This window comes from Oryx dammah, unplaced genomic scaffold (genome assembly GCF_014754425.2).
Source record: "Oryx dammah isolate SB20612 unplaced genomic scaffold, SCBI_Odam_1.1 HiC_scaffold_11, whole genome shotgun sequence".
NCBI classification, from domain to species: Eukaryota; Metazoa; Chordata; class Mammalia; order Artiodactyla; family Bovidae; genus Oryx; species Oryx dammah.
Window position 1 is genome coordinate 1020601 of NW_024070195.1, and position 23085 is coordinate 1043685.

Consider the following 23085-nt stretch of genomic DNA (forward strand, 5'->3'; position numbering starts at 1 on the left):
GTCAAGCTAGAAGCATGTACTGCCCAGCACAGGGGATAGAACCAGGGCTCACAATGACTACAAGTGGAGTACAGCCTTCAAGAAACATGAGTCACTGTGTTGTGCACCTGAAACTAATGTAATATTTAGTAAATGTGTAGCAGCAGCTGGGCTGTTCTAGACGCTGAAGACCAAAGACTGTGACACACTCCCTACCATGAAGGGATTCTCAGTCTGCTAAAGAATCTCAAAAAATCAACAATTAACTGTGACAAAACAACAACAGTATTATCAGCTTAATGTAATATGAAGATTAATTTCCAAGTTTCAAGAAATGCTGTGGGTATTAACTATTAGATATCTTATCAAGCAAGTATCACATCATTTTCACACATACCACTATTTTAATCATTTTCCATTGTTCGATTATATGGATGAAACAAAAAGTGAGATGTCACAGGCTTTCAGAACAAAACAGGGTGGTGCGCGCCGCAGGCCCACCTCTGCCCGTGACGACGCAGAGCACTGTGCACACAGCGCGCTACATCTGCGCTGAGGTGGGGCCTCCGGGCCGCTTCTGCAGGAGAGTCAGCTGAGGCCTGAGGGTGGGGCTGGACCCTGGGGAGAGAAAGGGGGCTTCTCTCCCCATAACCTCCCTCTACTGTTTACTTTTCTTTAAACAAAAGAGAAGTATTATTTTCCGCTTTGATTGGCATTTCTCTAATAAGTAGTGATGGTGAACATCTTTTCATGAGCCTATTAACTATCTGTATGTCTTCTCTGGAGAAATGTCTGTTTAGATCATCTGCCCCTTTTTTGGCTGGAGACTGGTTGGGTGTTTCGTGGTGTGTGTGTGTGTGTGTGTGTGTTTCGTGGTGTGTGTGTGTGTGTGATGCTGAGCCGTGTGAGTTCCCTGTATATTTTGGAGATTTAACCCCTTGTCTGTTGCATCGTTTGAAACATTCCCTCCCATTCTGCAACTGTCTTTTCATTTCGTTTACGGCCTCCTTCGCCGCGCAAAAGGTTTTAAGTTTAATTAGGTTTTGCTTGGCATCACCGCACCAGTCAGAATGGCCATCACCAAAAAGTCTACAAACAATGCTGCACGGGCATGAAGGCAAGGGGCCCTTCTGCGCTGCTGGTAGGGATGTAAATTGCTGCAGTCATTGTGGAGAATGACTTAGCACAGAGGCCCCAACCATTTTGCCGCCAGGGACCAGTTTCATGGAAGACAATGTTCCCATGGACTGGGGGTGCGAGAGATGGTTTCAGGATGGCTCACGTGCATGACGTTCACTGTGCACTTTATTTCCATCATTGCATCAGCTCCACCTCAGCTCATCAGGCATTATTACATCCCTGAGGCTAGAGACCCCTGCACTAAAATACTACCAACAGAACTACTATACTACTTAGTAATCCTACTCTTAGACATATACCTGGAGAAAAAACAAGATTAGAAGAGACACATGCACCCCAGTGTTCACTGAAGCACTACGTACGATAGCCAAGGCGTGGAAGGAACATAGATGCCATCAGCGGAAGAAGGGATAAAGACGCTGTGGCAGATATATGCAATGGAGTCTTGCTCAGCTGAAAGAAAGAACAGAATAGTGCCCTTTGCAGCACCACGGATGCACCTGGAGATGATCACACTAAGTGAAGGCAAGGACAACCGCAGATGACATCACTCACAGGCAGAGTCTGCAAATGTCACAAAGGAACTCATCTGCAGAGCAGAAACAGATCTGCAGACACCGGACACAGACTGTGGTTACCGATGGAGAAAGGCTGGGGGAGGAGCGAGCTATGAGTTGGGAGTTTCACACAAAGAATGGACAAACGAGGACCTAGTACCCAGCACAGGGAACGCTGCCCGCTTTGTAATAACTTAGATGGGAGAAGAGGCTGTGTGTGTGTGAACCTGTGTGTCTACATACAGATATATAATCAGTTACATTATATATAAATCACTTCACTGTACACCTGCAACTAACAGCATTAGGAACCAACCATACCTGACTAAAAAATAAAAACATTAAAAAAATAAACATTGCTTTTAAAAATAAAAGTTTTTAAACAGTCACTGACATCAATGAAGACAAACGGCTCTCACTAGGAGGAGCACAGAGGCCTGAGGAGGGTTTACATTTAAAACTGTAAATCGGCTTACTCTACAACTGAGAATGTTTTTCCCTATCCTAACCTGCTGCTGCTGCTGCTAGGTCACTTCCGTCGTGTCCAGCTCTGTGTGACCCCAGAGATGGCAGCCCACCAGGTTCCCCCGTCCCTGGGATTCATCCTAACCTAACCCCAAACAAGTGAGTTTTCTTTTTTTGCCAGTGGAAAAGTTGAGGGGGGAAGCACAGAAGACAAGACACACTGACATGTTTGTGCCTGGGAGGCCGGACAGTCAGTCCCCAGCACCCCAACCCAGTCAGAGGTGGGGACGGCCGGGTGCCCCCTCTCCCAGCTGCTCGGGGCGCCCCGCAGCGCGGTGCTGAGCCTGCTTACTGGCTCTCCTCTTAGTGTCAGAGGCGGCCGCCAGGCTCTGATGCTCTAGCAGTCCACTGTGCGAAGTTTTAACGGAAGCAATTATAAAATTAAAATGTATTGCCACTAAACACACCAGTACAAATGTCACTTTAATCTTTCCCCATGACTTGCTGGTTTAATTACGTGGCTATACAGTCACATAAAAATTCACTGACCAGGTTATAAGCATTACTAATTGTTGGGCACGAAACGACCTACAACACTGGTTTCTCATTCGTTTTCAAGCTAAAAGCCCAAATGACAGTGAAATTTAATAAAACTTCTTAGAACTAGATTAAACAGATGGCTTTCACTTTGTAGGTGCACATGTTTTGTTAAAGATTTCTCATGCTTTAGTAAACCAGAAATAATGAAGGCAGTACACTTTCTTATTTAAAACCTACTATTTGGAAGAGGAGAGTTGGCACATTGCTCACAGTCTCAAAGACAACCACAAAAAGGCAACAAGCCAATGCAAACAAATATGATTTTCTGAAAAAGAAAATAAATAAAGATTGTAAATACAAGCAGTGATTTCAAATGTACCTTGAGACACACTCTAGAAGCACAGAAATGTCTGGGTGTTTGTTAAATGGAATGCAAAGAAGGAATATTGAGTACACAACTGATTCAGAGTGAGAAAGGGGAGACTCCACAGGTGGAGGCTTCAGAGCAACACAGGGAAGAAGCCCTGGCTCCCGCCTGGCCCCTCATATTCCAAGGACACCTCCTGACTCCCGGGTTCAAACAGGCATGGGGAGCGCTTCCGATGGGAATGGTAAAATGGGACACTGCTCAGCCCCACGCTGAATAAAACCCCTATCAAAGCTAGTAGGCAATCAAGGCTGGATTCCCATGTCTTCATCGACTGCTTCTGACACTCGCATCATTAAAAACAGATGTGAAGCGGCCCCAGTCTGCACAGCACATGTGTAGAACCCACGCACACACGTGTGCATGCACGTGCACACACACACACACTCACTCACACGCACACGCATGTCCCTGCCTGGAACCAGGTGCTCTCTTCCCATCGGCACCTGCACTGACCTCTCCGGGGGCTCTCGTGGTTGAAGAGGATGCCGTTCACTGCAAACAGGTTGTACGCCTCCCGGAAGTTCACCACAATCCAGTAGGCATAGAGCTTTGCTGCCCCTGTTGGAATAAATTTTTAAAAGCAAATCAAAGACAGTGTCTTACTGTAAAACAGATTTTCACTCAGACAAGTAACAACTTGCAAAATTTACAGTTCACAATGTATCAAGATAGGGAAAAAATGAATCAAAAGCCAAGGACAAAATAAAGGCTCCTTTGCCACGAAACAGGAAATACTTAAGAGATCCTTCCTTCTGTAACAGCCACAGCCCATGCCTTCACAACCTAACTCAACTGTAGCGTGCGCGGTACAGCAGACTGACCCATCCCAGGCCTCACCCCCTTTTTCTTTAAGGAAGTAGTCAGTGGAACCCTGAATCTTGGTATTCTAGCTGCTCTAAACTCTATCACTAACGTCTGCTGTGAATATTCTTTTTATGAACATATTCGACACGAAAGATTGGTCTGTTTTAGGGTTTCCCTGCTGACTCAATGGCAAAGAATCCGCCTGCGATGCAGGAGGTCGATTCAGTCCCTGGGTTGGGAAGACACCCCTGGAGAAGGGAATGGTAGCCCACTCCAGTATCCTTGCCCGGAGAATCCCATGGACAGAGGAGCCTGGCAGGCTACAGTCCATGGGGTCTCAAAGAGTCAGACAAGACGGAGCAACTAACAGTTTCACTTAAAGGTCTGAGCTCAGGGAGAATTTAAACTGGGAAATGGAACAAACAACAGCCGCATCACTTCAGCACGACCCACAACAGCCCAGCACGAAGAATCTGGCAGGAAGCAACTTCCCTCTCACAGCGCTCTGTCTGGAGGGTGCGGTGAGGCAGCGATTTCACCCCAGAGGCAAAGGCAGCAGGAGTCCCTGCCTGCGCACAGGCGTCTGGCCGGCAAGTCACGCCCCTCGGCCCGTCTGCCTAGCCAGCCCCACCACGGTGTCGCCAGCCCCCCGGGCAGGACAGGGCCGTGCATTCTCACCGTAAGGGGAGCGTGGGTAGAAAGGCGTGGTCTCCTTCTGAGGTATCTCCTGCACCTTCCCGTAGAGCTCGCTCGTCGAGGCTTGGTAGAACCGCACCGAGTTGATAAGGCCACAGGTCTTCACTGCGTCCAGGAGCCTCAAGGTGCCCACGCCATCCACGTCGGCCGTGTACTCCGCCAGGTCGAATGAGATCTGGAAACAGCGGTGCCAACGCAGCCACGTTAGTGCAGACCAGCAGCAAAGACCCTCAGAGGCAAGGGCTGCAGCTGCTCGGAAGGGTTCTATTTGTGGGAAAATATTATTTTCCAGCAACAGAGTAAGAGTGTGGATGTCATCTGTTTCTAACGTCAGGTGGGTGAAAAAATACCTTAAGAAAGCGGCATCAATTACTGGTGGAAACACAGGGAGCACCTGAGCAGCGCGCACCACCTGCTGACTCCAGGCTCAGGTCTGGAGCTGGGCTTCTCAGAACGCAAGCCTCTGCTCCACAGAATCGTCGGGTGCCTGGGTGTCCCCCCAAAATGCAGCTGGAACCAATCTATGGGTGGGGGTGGCTAGGAACCCACATTTTCAATGACCCCCATTTAATTTTTATGCACAGATTAAGTTTGGGAACATGTGATTAGAACACAGTTGATTGTTAAAAGAACTGTTTTATCTTCTATTTTTAATTAAGCTACAAGCATGACTTCTTAGTACCTTATATACATAATAATATAGGCCTCCCAGGTGGCTCAGTGGTAAAGAACCTTCTTGCCCATGCAGGAGATGTGGGTTCAATCCCTGGGTTGGGAAGCTCCCCTGGAGAAGGAAACGGCAGCCCACGCCAGTGTTCTTGCCTGGAGGATCCCATGGACAGGGGAGCCTGGTGGGCTACGGTCCAGGGGGTTGCAGAGTCCGTCATGATTTAATGACTAAACAAAACCACACGTATCTCTCAATTATAAGACACACGAATACAGCAAGACGCCATGCATGATGAGTGGACGGGCTTTGAAGAAGAGGGGGTTCAGGAATCACTCAGTACTCTGCAGCTCTCACATGTTTCATTTAAAAATAAATGTGACCGATGTGCTTTTTTCTTCAATAAATTAACCTAATATAAAAATCTCCTAAACTAGTAAAAACCATCATCCGAAAACCACTGTCCTGGCATACTCACAAGCACACACATCCAGGCAGGCACGCACACGGTCAGCCTCGCGCTACACGCGGGTGCCCCGGCCCGGGGGCCTGCCTTGCCCTCCTCTCCGCCCACAAAGCCCAGAGGCCCGCACCTCCATCCACCCAGCCTTCACTCACTGTCCAGCTTCTCCATTAAAATGAGGCTCCTGAGGGCAGAGTTTCCTTGTGTTAAGCAGGAGCCCTGGGCCCTGAAACATGGCTTGGGCCAGTGTTTGGTGGATAAATGAAGACAGCACGTGAACCATTGAGATTTAAATGTCAAACACAGAAATATCAAAGAAAACTACAAAGACTACGAGAAAACATGGGCTACCAGAAGACAGAAGAAGGTTGGTAACCTAATCTTACCGAAATAGGTACAATTAACACGAAACTCTGTCAATTTCAAAACTTCGGCGTAAGTTATGACAAAGGCTGCACAAAGATGGAGAACTCAGAGTAGAGGACTGTCCGAGACTGCGGCCGGGAAGCAGGCGCAGGAGGAGCAGCGGAGCGAAGGGAGACCCTGCCGCCCCCGACAAGCCACTGCCAGGCCCGTCAGGACAGCGGCAGGCCCGTCAGGACAGCGGCAGGGCACTTAAAGTCAAAGGAAAATAGGAAACTTAAGTTCAAATATAGAGCAGATTGCTCTGATCAGCATTCAAAGATATAAACACGTATCCCAGAGTTATCCTCATTCAGAGAGGAGTGGAAATCTGAGCCTCCCGCCCAGAGCGCTGTGGGGACCCGGATGGAGGAGCTGTTGGCCTGCCCTGCACCCCGCACTACTGAGCAACACGTGAGCACAGACTCTGGAAGCGTGCTCAGTGGACCGGGCCCGGCTCTCGGCACGGGGCTCACACCACGCAGGGCCAGCAAGGTCTGCAGTCCCGCCACCCTCACGCCCCTCCCGGGCGGCGTCTCCTCCTGGCGTCACCTCTGACCTCAGAGCCCAAGTCGCCCCCTGTCTAGTGGCCCAGAGCCTCCAGGAGAGGAGCGCGTGTGTGTGCGCGCTTGTTCTGTTTTCCCACCAGTAAGAACCTGAACACAGAGGATGGCATGGAGTCTGAAGTGCAGGCAGGTAACTTCTCAGTGACCTGAGCATATAGTTAAGAAGGGAGTGGACTTTACCCGGGAAGCAAACTTGATTTCTGAAATCTCAAGGGAGGAGCTAGCATTTCCTGAGTACAGATGTCGCCTCAGACCCTCAGAGGCTGCTGCTGCTGCAGGAAAACTCCGTGTGGGAAGAGGCAGCCGGGCCCCGGGCGCCGCCTCTGCCTCCGGGAGACGTGGGACCACACAGGCAGCCGCCCGCTGCCGCGCCTCCTCAGAGCTGGAATCTGCAAGTGAGATTATTAATCAAGGAGAGCAACAATAAAACACCCGTCTCCCCGGACACGGCGCTCGGTAGGCAGCCACCTCCTCACAGCTGGGACGAGAGGAGATCAGAGCAGGGCGGGCAGGCGGCAGGGGGCCGGCCCGGGGGGCTGCAGCCTGGCAGAGGGGCTTCCTGGCCGATCTGGGGTGAGGGGCAGCGCTGTTTACGGGGGCGTCCACCCCGAGCAGCAGGGCGCCCGTCCTAAGTGCAGGACATGCAAAGGTGAGGGAGTCCCCCTGCCTGCCTCCGGGTGCAAAGCGAGGGGGGTGAAGGGGCCCTCAAGGCTGAGGCCACGGGAACTGAGGGGGTGGGGCTCAGACGGCTGCAGGGTCTCGGGACCACGGGTGGCAGGGGCCCAGAAACTCAGAGGAGGAGAGAGGGCCTGGGCAGAGGAGAGAAGGCTCGGGGAGCAGATGCCCACGCAAGCGAGTGGAGACGGGGTGGGAGGCCCCCTGATGGGGGGTCACCCTGGCTGTGCTGGGAACCAGGAGGCTCCAGTTCAGATGGGGAAAGCCAAGGACAGAGGTGGGCCAGGCTGGGGCAGGCGGGGGTGCAGTCTTGCTCAGTGGGCACTGGGGAGCCAGTGATGAGGGCAGAACAGAGGAGGGGCGGTGTTTCAGCCGGGCCTTTGCACTGTGGACTCGCTCCCGGCCTTGGCTCTCTGTGCCTCTAGACCAGAACCTCCTGACACGCACAAGCCCAGATTTATACGATCTTTTCCTTATTTCACTGTAATTATATTTTTATTCAAAAACATTTACGATGATAATTTGAAGCATTTAACAGTCATAAGGTCATCAGTCCGTTGGTGTGTTGAATTCTACCCGGACTAAACGAAGGGGACATCTCCCTGCAACTTTGCACACCCAATAGAGTTTCCACTGGAAGTTAAAATCGCTCAGTCGTGTCTGACTCTTTGTGACCCCATGGACTACACATCCACGGAATTCTCCAGGCGAGAATACTAGAGTGGGGAGCCTTTCCCTTTAGGATTTTTAAAAAATATTCCAAGTCGACTAAAGATTCCCACAGGGAATCAGAACATTCATGGTATCTGGACAAGATAACCGCCCCAGGCATCGTGCTCCTGACAACTCCAATCTCACCAGAGCCTTCGTCCACTGCCGGCGTGGGGGTCCCCGTCGCCCACCCATCTGCTCAGCACACGGCAGGACACAAAACCGTTTGTGGAACAGACGGAGGACAGGTTTCGACTTCTCTCCCGATTCCACTTTCCACCCATAAAGATGAACAGAAACGCTGACTAATCAGAATCTTGGCCCAGTCTCTCAGAACCCACACCCCCTCCATGAACAAGCTCCCCCCACCCATGCTGGGGTGGTCTGACGCACACAAACTCACGGCACGCCGCTGGATCTTCGATTATTCTAGGGTCTGAATCACGGCAGACTCCTGACCTCGGTAACGCCATCCCAAAACCACGTAGGTGCACGAAGGCGTTAATGTGACTTTTGGACAGATGATCAGAAAGTGGACGGCCAGGCTAGCTTTGAGCCCTAGCTGATAAAGTTCACAACTCTAGTCTTCCGCATGGCTCTGATCACACACACAGGGAGGCTCTAACTGCCCTGAAGCCTGGGAGTGTCTGGAGGGATTATCTGCTTCAGGGGGACGCAGCCAAGAGCCTTAAACACTTAGGCAAGGGATTAAACTGTCTGTTGAAGATAGTCCAGAGGTGACCACAGGATTTGACTCCTGTTGCCCGTCACCGCGCAGGCAGCGGGGATTCGGGGAGCCCTCGGGACAGACCGAGTCTGAGCAGCTCCTCGGTAGGGCACGGGAAGACCGAAACGGTGTCCACTCTTAGCATAAAGCATCCCTTTCTCTTCCAGCCACTGTCATCATAGCTGGAGTGGCCAGTACTATAGACTGAAGTAGGAATTCAGCACTTCCCTTTGCATCCAAACAGCTAATTGTTCTTTAGTCCACAGACCATCAGGACAGCAACCTCAGAACGAGGGCTGCCGGGAACGCTGGGTGGGCCCGAGGAGCTACAAAGTGCCCAGCTGCAGGAACGTGGGGCCCGTTTTGTGAGGGAGAAGAATTTCATTACGACGAAGAGGAGCCAGAGCTCCTGGCAGGAAACTAACCGCTCAGGGAGACTCAGCCTCACGGCGAGTGGAGTGTCCGAGCGTCCCGCCACAGCAGCACTGCAGCGCGCGGCACAGGGGGCTTCCTGTCCTGTTTGCCTCCACTTCTCTCGAGGTGCTTTTGCTTCCAAAAATAGCACAGAAGCATCGAGTGTATCAGTTCTAGAAGAGATGAAATGCTAAGCCGCTGGGGGAGATGCACAAAGCACGTCAGGACACCGAAAACTGGGCCGAGGGGGCCGTGCATTTAAGATGAGAGAGAGGGGTGACGGCAGCCACACCCTCAGGCCCCGGGTCCCCCTCAGAGCTCAGACTTTGGTTTGGGGCTGAGGATCAGAAAGGAGCAGTCTCACCGTGAAGAGCAGAGATGCAGAACAGAAGGCAGTGCCCCCGCCCGTGCGTGGGGAGGCCTCCGGTCACCACCCTCCAGGAGCGCCTTCTGCATGCACAGAGTCCGAGGGCCCAGAGGACACAGAGCAGCCGTCACGCGGGCAGAGGGCTCGGGAGGTGAGATTTCTTCCCACTGTGAGCTCTGAGACAGGAAGTGGGTGCATGACTCAGGCCCCGTTAAATAATAGAGGACGTGAACAGAAAGATGACGAACTCGCTCATCAGCATCGAGAGGACCTGAGTGGGGCACACCCGTCACTGAAGCGTCTGATTAGGAACTGAATTAACAAAACGGAAGTCCAGCTTCAACTAAGCAGTGCTTCGAAAAACCATCTGCTTAACATGCTCCCTCTGGAGCAACCCACGCTCTTGAGAAGCGGGTTGTCAGTCTTCAGGGCAGGGACACGCCTCCACCCTGCTCTCCATCATGCCCAGAGCAGGGTGATATTCGGTTGAGGACATGAATGAAAAGGAGCCAAGTATTCCAGTACCTCCAAACACAGCAGATCTCCTCAGAAAGGACAGGGACACTGAAATCGCCCCTTCCTCTCGGAACACCTTTCTCTTAATCCCAGTGTCTGTTCTAGACAGGAGTCATTCGCACAGGAACAAAATGATGTGAAAACCTGGCGCAGCCCTAAGACTAAGGCAATTCAGCGGCGTGCAGTCTCTAGGAGGAAAACACCATTAACAACAGCATTGCTGCTATTACCTCTTTGAGTATGTGTGTAGTGCTATTAAATGGCATTTTAAAAGTAGTATTTTCTATAACAAGTAAGTGCATAAGCAGGTATTAGCCATACACTTTCAAAATGTGAAAAAAAATGCTGTGTTTTTATGGGTTTTTTTCCACATTGAAACTGCTGTGTGGCACAAAATTTAGATTTTACAGGAAAACGAAGGTCATGCTGGACAGGATATATGTCTTACTCTGTTTTGAACACTGTCCACTGTGATGCTTGCCGATGTCTGTCCCCTCGGGTCTGGGAGCTGATGTGACTGAGCAGAGACGGGAGGCCAGGGTGGTGGGGGCAGATGGCCGCACACACTGCACGTCAGGCCATCCGACGCACGAGACCAGGAGGAAACTGATTTCAGAGCAAATGGGGACAATAACAGCATCCGAGTCAGAGCTGAGCAGGGAAGAAAGACTAGAAGGACCGTGTGAGTTCTCAGAAGAAGGAAATGCAACTTGCTACGATAGTAGCTTCCTGGGGTAAGGAAAAGATGCCCCTGGGTGTGTGACGGGTGATGACCAATGAGGAGAGGGTGACACAGAAGCTGCTGACGACAGCTGATTAGGACTCTCGGCTTTCCTCCTTGCTTTGTCAATAACCTAAGCCTCGGTCCTTTTCTCCCACGTACAGCCCTTTCCAGGCTCATTCCTCTGTATATCTGAGGACACCACACATGTGTCCAGCAACCACCCTCTTGACTGACATGATGGTCAGTGGAAGCAAGGGAAACAAAGGCTCCACGTTCTATTCCAAACAGTCAGTGAGTAACGTGGCCAGAGGTGCAGCAAGAAAGAGGGCTGGCCTTGAAGGAGAAGGGCGTCCGGGCAGCCTGGGCCCCTGCCCTGGACAACGCAGCTGCTCCTCGTGACCCCAACATCTGTGCTGAGTCCACCCCCGAACACCCCAGGCCTCTCACCACGACCTTTGCACAGAAGATATTAAGAAGAGGTGGCAAGAATACATGGAAGAACTGTACAAAAAAGATCTTCACGACCCAGATAATCATGATGATGTGATCACTAATCTAGGGCCAGACATCTTGGAATGTGAAGTCAACTGGGCCTTAGAAAGCATCACTACGAACAAAGCTAGTGGAGGTTGATGGAATTCCAGTTGAGCTATTTCAAATCCTGAAAGATGATGCTGTGAAAGTGCTGCACTCAATATGCCAGCAAATTTGGAAAACTCAGCAGTGGCCACAGGACTGGAAAAGGTCCGTTTTCATTCCAATTCCAAAGAAAGGCAATGCCAAAGAATGCTCAAACTACCGCACAATTGCACTCATCTCACATGCTAGTAAAGTCATGCTCAAAATTCTCCAAGCCAGGCTTCAGCAATACGGGAACCGTGAACTCCCTGATGTTCAAGCTGGTTTTAGAAAAGGCAGAGGAACCAGAGATCAAATTGCCAACATCCGCACGATCATGGAAAAAGCAAAGAGTTCCAGAAAAACATCTATTTCTGCTTTATTGACTATGCCAAAACCTTTGACTGTGTGGATCACAATAAACTGTGGAAAATTCTGAAAGAGATGGGAATACCAGACCACCTAACCTGCCTCTTGAGAAACCTATATGCAGGTCAGGAAGCAACAGTTAGAACTGGACATGGAACAACAGACTGGTTCCAAATAGGAAAAGGAGTACGTCAAGGCTGTATATTGTCACCCTGCTTATTTAACTTATATGCAGAGTACATCATGAGAAATGCTGGACTGGAAGAAGCACAAGCTGGAATCAAGATTGCTGGGAGAAATATCAATAACCTCAGATATGCAGATGACACCACCCTTAGGGCAGAAAGTGAAGAGGAGCTAAAAACCCTCTTGATGAAAGTGAAAGAAGAGAGTGAAAAAGTTGGCTTACAGCTCAACATTCAGAAAACGAAGATCATGGCATCTGGTCCCATCACTTCATGGGAAATAGATGGGGAAACAGTGGAAACAGTGTCAGACTTTATTTTTGGGGGGCTCCAAAATCACTGCAGATGGTGACTGCAGCCATGAAATTAAAAGACGCTTACTCCTTGGAAGAAAAGTTACAACCAACCTAGATAGCATATTCAAAAGCAGAGACATTACTTTGCCGACTAAGGTCCGTCTAGTCAAGGCTATGGTTTTTCCTGTAGTCATGTATGGATGTGAGATTTGGACTGTGAAGAAGGCTGAGCGCCGAAGAATTGATGCTTTTGAACTGTGGTGTTGGAGAAGACTCTTGAGAGTCCCTTGGACTGCAAGGAGATCAACCAGTCCATCCTAAAGGAGATCATTCCTGGGATTTCTTTGGAAGGAATGATGCTAAAGCTGAAGCTCCAGTACTTTGACCACCTCATGCGAAGAGTTGACTCACTGGAAAAGACTCTGATGCTGGGAGGGATTGGGGGCAGGAGAAGAAGGGGACGACCGAGGATGAGATAGCTGGATGGCATCACGGACTCGATGGACGTGAGTCTGAGTGAACTCCGGGAGATGGTGATGGACAGGGAGGCCTGGCATGCTGCGATTCGTGGGGTCGCAAAGAGTCGGACACGACTGAGTGACTGAACTGAACTGAACATTACAAACACATCTCCCAGCCTCTGGTCTGGCCTTTCTAAACTCCATCTTCCACGCTACCAGAATGATCTTCCCAAAATGTAAAATCTAATCAGGCCACATTCTTCTTGGAGTAGAATGGCTCCTTGCAGCATTCAGATGGAGTTCAAACACCTTAGTGTAAATAATTCAAAAACAATTATTTACTCATGCTAAAGAGAGAACCAACAAGATCTACAATTCAAGAGAGAATTTACACCAGAGGAAATGAAAATAATACCACATTCTGAAAATGACATTAAATATTTTCCCTTAATGTCTCTTTAATCCCAAAGAGACCAAAAAATTAATAACATCAGCTAAAAACAGGAAATAATTTTTGAAAACAGGCAAAATGAAACAATAACAGAGTGAAAAAGACTGAAAATACTGGAAATAAGCAGTAAGTGAAATCCAAACTGTGACAACTGAAGACAGGCAAAGTTTTTAGAAAAGACACCTAGAAACACCACAGCAAAATTACACACCGGAAGAATGGGCTCATTTTGTGAGACTTGGGTTTCTTCAATCTTCAATAGGTAGCACAGAGCCAGGAATGTTGCCCCAAAACACACAGATGCAGTGAAGGGAGGGAGAGAGGTCGGGGAGGGTGATGGGCAAGGGAACGAGAGCTGGATACAAGCCAGGTCCCCCGGAGTCAGAGGCGGCCTGAGTTTGCAGCCGTGAGCCTGCCCTGGCGAAAGCAGGGTGAGTCAGCGTGTGCACGTGGCCTGGGGTGCGCGCAGGGCTTTATTCCGAGCAGAACTACTTTGTGTCTGGATGCAGAAAGCTTAGGCATATTTATGATGGCTTGAAAAGTGGATGACCTAGAAAACTAGTGAGTGCCAACAATTTCAAGTTTCAGCATCTCTGTTATTCAAAAGAACATCACTTTCCTCTAAGATTTATTGCAGTAAGACACGGTCTTAAATCATAGGTAACCTGCAAATGATGTTCTTTGTGTTCTTAAAAACGTCTGAGAAAATGACCTTCCCTGGGAGTTCTCTGAGTAAGATGAGATGTTGGTACCTGTTCTGCCTCCCTGAAATATTACAGGTGCCCTGGAGATTAACTGCCCGGGCAGTGCCAGCGTGGTCTGGGCAGGTACAGCCTGAGCAGGGGCACCTCCCGCGATGCCAGACACTGCAGCCTGGGCGCTGCTAAACTCACCACCCTCAGCGGCCCTGGCCTTCCCTCTGCAGGCAGTGCCAACGGCCTCCCCTACGAAGCCAGCCTTTCACTGCCTTAGAGAGAGCAGAGTACACATGGCTAATTAAGCAGCGAAGCCGGCTGAATCAAGCTCATAAGGGTGCAGCGCAGCAGGACCACAAAGGGTTACCATCAGCTCATCTTCAAACATCTACACAAAGGGTTAGAATTCAGAGCAAGACAATGGCCACGTGAAGATGCCCCGACGGCGAAGGACGGGCCTCCCGAGACCCTGAGAAGCACCAGGGTTCTGACCCCAACAGGAAACTTGAGTCTGGCCTGAGTTTTACTTGTCACTCCCCTCACTGCTGTTAATTTAATGACCCGGGCAGCTGTCAGGGAGACTTGGTAAGAGCGATTCATCTTCCAGGGTCGTCTCCAAACCACGCTGCCAAAGTGCCAGGTTCAGACCACACAGGGTTTGAGAGTGAGGGGCGGGGTGGGGACCGAAGGAGGGAACAGTGAAGAAGCCCCAGGCCCGCTTCACGGAGGCGGCACTGAGCCTCTTCCATGAGAGCACAGGAAACCAAGGGCTGAGCCGGAGCCTGTGCGGCTGTCTGAACCAACACCGCCCTCCACGGAGAGGGACGCACGATGCCGTGGGCGCCTGCTCACCCAGCACAGGAAGGGCCCGGCCAGGCCAGCATCGTCACTGCGGCGTGGAGGCGGAGACACAGAGCAGGGACTCGGGAAACTGCCAGGGAGTCGGGTACAAAGGTGTGCAAGGAGAGCCCCTTCATTCCACTTACTGTGTCAGGAGGAAGGAGGGTAGAGAATGTGGGACAGGAATGTCTGAAACCTGCTTTCATCTGGTTTTCATTCTTTTCTACATATTAATACGTCCAGATAAAAACCCTCAAAACGCAAAACCCACTGGAAGTCGCAGTGTCTCTCTGACAGGCAAGTCTCTCACATTTTATCTTACTGTCACTTTTTGCTTCGGATACACTGAGTCATGCTATTTGCAAAACTAGCATCCGATCCACTTTAAGTCCTCTTACTGTTTGTTCAGTTAAGTATTACAGAGCAACTCTCGAGGCCCTGTCCAGACTCAAACGAAACAGGCAAAGGTCTCTGCCCTTGCGGGGCTCACTCTCCAGTGATGGGAGAGGAGGAGAGACAAAACGGAGAAGGGAGACCCGCAGCAAGTCCCAGGAGATGAGAGGTGAGCGGGGGGAAAAGCAGGGCGTGGCAACACGGGCGCCAGTGAGGCTCCCTGAGCAAAGGCGCGAGTGCAGGGAGGGCCGCGCGGAGCCCCCGCGGCTCAGTGTGTGAGGCTCCGGGGCCGGCTGGGCTGGGCGCCTGCCCAGTGCTCTTCAGCAAACACGCAGGGCACACTTCCAAGCCTGGGTACCGAGCGGAGTTTAGGGACAGAGAGATGAACGAGGCTCTGCCTCTGCTGTCCAGGAGCCCCTGATATGTCAGGACACACACACACACACCCACACACACAATGACGTAGACACACTGAAACCTCTTTCAAAACAATCAGAGCTTCAGCAAGTGATGACAACACTCGCGAGGGAGGGAGTGCATAAACAGGCCCAAGGAGCCAGGCCGTCAAGGAGCCGCGGCACTGAGGTGAGCCAGGGCCAATGGCCGGCCCTCGCTGACAGGCGGGGAGGACGTCCCCCTCGCTGGACAGACAGGGAAGGTGCAGGGAGGGCCCACATGCTCAGAGGCATGGAGCACTTCCCCTGTGAAGAAGCAGTCACCTTGAAATCACTCTGTCATTTGCTATTTAACTGCCTGGGGCCACAGCTTCCAGCTTCTTCCTCATCTCCACTCTTGCACCCAACAACCAGCTGGGTCACAGGGTGGCTGATGAACAGAAGCTGGTTCTGGCATAATTTGTGGGGGTGAATTCTTCAGGGGGCCTGGGCAGGGGGCAGCAGTACCTCTGCCCAGCTCCCAGCGGGAGAAATCAGGCTCTGGGCTGACCACTCTGTGACAGGCTTCCTCCCTGTGGGGTCTCACTGCTGGGGTCCCAGCAGCAGGGGGACACTCACAGCTGCCCTTTCTGCCATTTCTCCAGTTCTCCTCCTCCCTGCTCCAAGAGACTGCTTCCAGCAGCTGGGACTGGGCTCACACCAAAGTGAAAGAAAAGCTCAAAAAGAGAAGCTGACACGAGTTGAAAGTTCCCCTTCCCCTTGTATAAGTCTGCCTGCAGAGAGAAAGGCCTGGTAGCTCCACGATTACTAAGGATGCCAATTCTCTCCATGGCTCTGGTATCCACATCATAAAGCTTCCAAGCCCTGGTCCAAAATGGCTGCCAAGGTTCCTGCCACCACATCCACCCTCCCACCAAGAAGATTCTTCCCCTTCCCGTCTGTGTACACACACACATACACACATGCACACACATTTTATAGACTGTAGCAGATGTCATGTCTATTTGAAAGTAATTTCATAGAATGCAGTCACATGCCCAAACAAATTATAAAGGGAGTTGGGAATGTAATTATTATAGAAGACAATATACTCAGATAAAAATTCAGAACTGTATCCCTGAGAAGGAGAAAACGGAAGCTGAGGGACAAACCAAGCGCTTCTGCCACACTGGCTAAGCAGACCTCCAGTCAAGGAGCGAGACACCAGCCTTTCTGAAAGCTGCACCAATTCCCCAGTAATTCCTGCAATGTCCCCAACCCTGAGCTTGGGAAGAGGTGCCCACAGCAATCCAGGAGGCTGGTGCTCACGCCTGACGACCCCTCCCCTCTTCCTGCCCGTCTGCTCTGATGGCTGGGGAGAGTCCACTACATGGTAGGGGGGAAGTGCCCAGAGAGGACAGAGCTGGTCCAGAGGCTGCTCCTGAGCCCGAGGAAGGGCAGCGAGAGGCTGCCGACTCCCTGAGCACGTGAGGCGGCCTCCATCTCGGGCACAAGTCACAGGCCCCTCGGCACCCACTCCTGCTGTCTTCCTAGAAGAGGCTGACACCTGGAGGGGAGGGCCCCCCTTTTGGCCTGCGGGCCCCTGCGGAGTTTGTCCCCACTGGCCATTTGGTGGGCGGAGGCCCCCTGGGAGAGCAAAGAGAACCACGGCGCTGTGGGGCCCCTTCAAGCAGCAGTGCTGCGGGGTTCACACCTCGCTCCAGAAGGAACATGTGGCACCCTGTGGGGGGCAGAGCCTCCAAATCAGAAGGGGCCCCAAAGCAGCAGGTTCAGGAAGCTCTGAAGACGCGCCACCTCCAAGCAGGACAAGAGCCACGTGAAATCACACAGAGAAATGGAGGACCCAGAAAGCGTGAGGAAAGTGAAAATACGGCCACTCAGCTGAGATGCCCCGTGGAGACATGTGACTTAATAAAACACTTAAGAAAACCAAAGTCTTGGTTTGAATTCCAACTCGATAATCTCCCTGAACACACAGGAACAGTGGTGCACACCCAGGAGAAATGTAGCCGTGACGGTCGGGGGTGCCCACAGCTGCGATCTGAGGGGTAGGAGCTGGAGCCATCGCTGGGTCAGGGAGACCCTCTGAGCATCAGCCCCCAAGTGCTGACTACAGACCCCAGACCTGGGGAGTTCTCAGTGCCAAAACAAGGAGAAAGTCGCCATGAGCCCCCAGCAGGAGCAGAGGAGGGCAGGGGAGGAGGAAACCCAGAGGGAGTGGAGACGAGCCTAAATGCTAAACACAGATGAGGGAAAGGACCATGACCCCAGAGCTGAAACAAGATGTCACAGTAACCGTGAAGATAAAAGAAAACCATTTTTCTTAATGAAAAGACTTGGAAAGCATGCCAATGCATTCTTCTCAGGAGAAATATTACCTGAGGATGCACTTCAGAGAAAATAATGATAATGACTAATGCAAGCAACGAGTGGCAAACTATGAAGATAATAAAAATCTTAATTAGCCCAAACCTTGTCCAATAATGCAGCTGTGGAATTAACTTCAATTGCTCAGAAAGACAGTAAAATAAAAAAGACATAATAAAAAAATCTGACCCAGTATTTAAAATATAGATTATTTCTTAAAAAAAACCCTAGGATTCAAGTAGGAAAGAGGAGTTAAGCAAAAAGCATGTACAAGATTTCCTTTCATCCTTGGCAAAGACGCAGTAACATGCAGATACTATTAAATTCTTGGAATTCATAGTTTCAAATATTCTTATGAGAAACAACCAGCAAAGTATAGTTGGAATGCAGAACTTCTAAATAGCTTGGGGGTGGACTACAGCTTAAAGAGAATTAGATAAATAAGAGACGTCGGAAACAGAAGGAAAGAAATAAAGGGAAAAAGTGATCATTCTTTTTAAAAAACATAAAATACAATGGCAGGGATTAGGAAAAATTAGGACAAACAGATCAATAATTAAAATAGATGTGAATGCCTTGAACCTTCCTATCAAGACTCAAAAGTTCTTTAAAAGTATTTTTAAAAGCTTAATTAGAAGTTATTTTCAAGACATCTAAACGGAAAACATGAACAAAAATGATTGAAAAAAGGCATAACGCTAATAAAAATAAAGTAAAAGTGGTAATACTAACATCAAATAAAGAGTAAGTCCAGAAAATATCATGAAAAGATACTTTGTACAGTTTTTTTTTTAAGTAGGCTAGGAAAAGAGAAAATGTCAACACAAAGCAACATTCCAGCTTCCAAATGTATAAAGTGAAAACAAGAATGCAACAGAATTAGACTGTACAATTGTCCTGGGGCCTTCTACATGTCTCAGAAGTTGAAAGATAAAGTCCTCAGAAATACATCAATGAAGGGCACGAGGAGGGAGAGAGAGGGAGAGAAACGGAAGAGGTGGGGTGTGGGAAGCCAGAACATGGGGTGTCTCCGGCAGACGGAGGGCACAGGCTCCCTGGCTGGAGTGGAGAGAGGCAAGGGCTTGGAAGGCTGCTGGGACCAGACCAAACAGCGGGGGACAGGAGAGGTGGGGGTGGGGGCGCAGAGCTCTCCGCCGGATGCACCTGACTCCCTCGGTGCAGAGGGGACCTGGCGAAGGAGCGGGGGCGCCCGGGGGTCCAGGGGCAGCAGAGGAAGGAGTGCAGCCCGGCCCCACCCCTGCCAGCAGAGCCACCGCGCACGCTCCAGGCCTCCAGGAGCCTCGGCCGCGGGGCGCCAGCGGAGACACCTGCCGAACCCGCAGTGCGAGGAACACGCACGCGCGTCGCTGGACTTGCAGCCCGGCCGGGCCAGCGCAAGGTCACACGGTTCTAGCCGCGGACACGACAGGTCAGGAGGGAACGCAGCGGCTCTTTCTGTGCCCACACACAGAAATGAAAGGCTGTCAGATACACATTAATAGCTTAATATTTTGGTATATTTTATGAGCAGGACAATTTATTTGCAAGCGTTTAAGCCAGCTATGAATCCCTGTGCCTCTCTCTGAGGACCTCCAGTCTAACCAGTGGTCCACTTGCCCCTCGTCTCTGCCCGGCCCGGCTTCCTTCACTCAAGACCCCCAGAGGCTCCCAGACGCTGATGCACTTCAGGCAGCTTTGCACAGCCTTCCGCCAGCGGGCTCCAACTTGACTTTTCCACCTGTTTCCCGCCGCAGCCCCGCGGATTCCCATGAGCGTCACCACAGGCCCCTTTCATCACCCACAAACCCCAAGACGGTGGAGCCTTTTCCTCCCTTGAAGCAGTGTCTCCTCGCCTCCTCTCTGGTCCGTATTCACCGTCACTCCCATTGGCGCACAGCCCCGCCCCGCATCGAACGGTTGGCTACTGACACTCAGAGAGCAGCAGGTAAGCGCCTGGTTCCCGCGGGACCACACGCACCTCCCTCTCACTGACGCGGCACCAAGGTCAAGTCCACAGCACCTTTTATCCAGGGGGCTCCCGTGGGTCAGAGAGCCCAAGGACTCGCCCAAGATCGTAGCACTGATGAGCTGATGTGCCAGGATTCGAGCCAATCACACACACCCCCAGCACGTGCTTCTGTGGCACCAGAAACCCAGGGCGGTGGCAGAGGACAGGCTGAGCTGAGGCTGACACGCTTCTTTGGTCAGAAAGCCCCAGAAACAGAAACATGAGCCAGTTTTTAAGTTGACGTTTTTCTTGGGATTTCCCTGGTGGTTCAGTGGTTAAGAATCTGCCTGCCAATGCAGGGGACACAGGTTTGATCCCTGGTCCAGCAAAATCCCACAAGCCAACGGGCATCTCAGCCCGTGCCCCACAGAGACTGAAGCCCGAGCCCTGGAGCCTGGGCTCTGCAACAACAGAAGCCACCGCTGTGAGAATCCACGAGAGAGAAGCTCCCGAAATGAGAGAAAGCCTGAGCGCAGCAACAGAGACCCAGCATAGTCAAAAATAAGTAATTTTTTAATGTTAAAAAAAAAAAAAAGACTTGAAGCTTCCAAAGCAGCGGGTGTGGGTTCAATCCCTGGTTGAGGAACTAAGATCCTCCATGATGTGCAGCAGTGTGGTTTAAAAAAAAAAAGATTAACATTTCTCTCATTTTAAGTCCTTCCAAATGACAGAAGATATTATCCCGGGGAACTCTGACAGCCTCTGAGCTGCTGGACACTGAAGACTTGACGGAAGGACTCCCTCCTCTGGGGCTGGTCCGATAACGTCACTGAATGAGCCTTTCCCAACCATCACTGCCTCAAGGCTGACAGGGAAGCTCCAGACTCCGGCTCGGTGAGTCCGGAAGCAGGAAAAGATCCCCTGAGCCCGGCATCCACTGACATTTCTCACAGTCCTGCAGGGAGAGGGCGGGGCTGACGGAATTAAGGACTGTGGGTAGAAGATTGAGGGACACAAAGACAGAGCCTGGCTTTCAGCAAGTCCTAAGTGCGTTTCTGCTATTTGGATTTAATGCTGCTCTTTAGACAATTATTTGAGCTGATGTTTGACATTAGCTGCTGAAAACTGCCTATAAAATACAGCAACTGGAATTAAACTAATAAAATCTTACCCAGTATCAATCCATTGATGTAATAACTAGATAAGAGTGGTTTGCAGTGAGCGAGCAGATAGTTTATAAGTGAGTGAGAGCCTCTGAAGGACTTAAGAAGTACTTATGACCACTTATAAACAAAGCCCCGCTCTAAGTAGTCGGAACATTCCTGCTACAATCGTGTTTGCGCTATGAGTTTGCTTAGTGGAACCTTTTCTAGGAGACCGTTACGGTGAGTTTTAACAAGCCTGCGTCTGGAATTGCTCAAATCCTGACTCAATGGGGCCCGGATTAATAAGGTTTTAAATTACCTCAAAACACAGGGCTTTGTGCAATATGTGAGGGGTCACTGGGGCTCAGGGCGTCCAGCGCGGGGCCCGACCTCGGGCCAGAAGGCTCGGTCAGCAGTCCTGCGGGGCCCCCGACGCCAGCTCTGGAAAAGCAGAGGCCTCGAGCGGGCAGACACGTGGCTCCCCTCTACGCAGCCAGGGTCTGGGCGTCTGAACTCCAGCGTCCCCGCGTTCCTTTCCGTCAGCTCAGGCCGAGGGAAACTGGTGATGCCGGGGGAAGCCTGGACCCCGCCGCGCAGGGCTCGGCTCACCTGTCGGGGCCACCGCTGCCTCTACCCGAGGCACCTCGTGCTCCCAAGGGCCCCTTTCATCCCTCCCCCACGGCAGACTCACACTCATACTCATCACCCCTGCCCTCCTCTCCAACACGACCACCTGAGTCCGGAAGGCCGCCCGGCTGCACCAGAACAGCTCTGCCCAGACAGACCTGCCCTATTGCCCCACGCCCCGCCCCCCGCCCCTCCACCCCCCCCCCCCTCCCCCCGCCCCGCCCCCCGCCCCTCCACACTCTGCCCACTTCTCCACGCCCCGCCCCCTGCCCCTCAACGCCCCGCCCACTGTCCCCACGCCCTGCCCCCAGCCCCTCCACACTCTGCCCACTTCTCCACGCCCCGCCCCCTGCCCCTCAACGCCCCGCCCACTGTCCCCACGCCCTGCCCCCAGCCCCTCCACACTCCGCCCACTTCTCCACGCCCCGCCCCCTGCCCCTCAACGCCCCGCCCACTGTTCCCAAGCCCCGCTCCCAGCCCCTCCACACTCCGCCCACTTCTCCACGCCCCGCCCCCTGCCCCTCAACGCCCCGCCCACTGTCCCCACGCCCTGCTCCCAGCCCCTCCACACTCCACCCCAACGCCCTCCCACCCTCGTAACTGAAACGCAGAAGTCATCCAATGCTTTGGATTCAGAGGTAAAGTACAAGAACTGGGTTCTGAATCGTTCACAGCCATGCATTTTAAACAACTCTAAACATTCTTAATTATCAATAACTAAACCTAAAAATGAATGTTTTACATGTTGTTTTCATTCTCTTATGTATTTTCTGCATTAACTAAAAACACACTTTTCAACATCATTCTACCCTGTCTGCCCACCAGTAATTTTTCACCACCTTTTCCATTCTGTAACTAAAAAGCTAGCGAAGTACTTAACTTTTCCCCCAAATAAATCAATCATCACAAAATTACTCTACATCAATTTGACTTTTAAGTTCATTTACATGTGTCCAAAGTGCATAAAGTTTTCAATCACAGTGTTCAAAGCAGTGAGGGGCACAACTCCCAGGGTGCACTGCGAATATTTTGCCCTTGAGTGTAGAAATGGTTTGAGTAATACCCTGAGTGTAAGTTCTTCCTAAAAGGGGAACACCGATCTGCTGTGATATAATTTCCTGTCTTATAATTCTTCCTTGAGGTTGAGAAAAAGTGACAGAAAAGAGAGTTTCACACAGAGCAGTCTTTGTACTCTTTAAAACAGAATAGAAAATAACAAGAGGCTTAAAAAACACCCAGATTGATCTGAGCAATTTGTGATTGGTGAGTCACTCATCCTTTGACAGCTTCAAGGAATGAAATTTGGGGCCTCAGGGCCCCTCAAATCATCCTTGAGGGAGATTTCTTTTTATTTGTTTGTGGGGAATAAAAAGCTCACCTAAGGAAAACTGAGGTAAAAGCAAATGATGCCTTTATAATGCACCAGGAACTTCCCTCTAATTGAAAAAAAAA

The 23085-nt window shown here is 51.0% G+C and overlaps 1 protein-coding gene across 1 annotated transcript in view; it reads right to left on the reverse strand.

The window, feature by feature from the left end:
- The window catches only part of GMDS (GDP-mannose 4,6-dehydratase), a 412847-nt gene that overhangs the window by 229859 nt on the left and 159903 nt on the right, over positions 1-23085 (reverse strand). The window contains exons 5-6 of the mRNA XM_040249271.1: positions 4594-4786; positions 3565-3669 (exon numbers count right to left, since the gene is read on the reverse strand). Coding sequence (XP_040105205.1) covers positions 3565-3669; positions 4594-4786 — 298 coding nt within the window. The remainder of the gene's footprint in view (positions 1-3564; positions 3670-4593; positions 4787-23085) is intronic.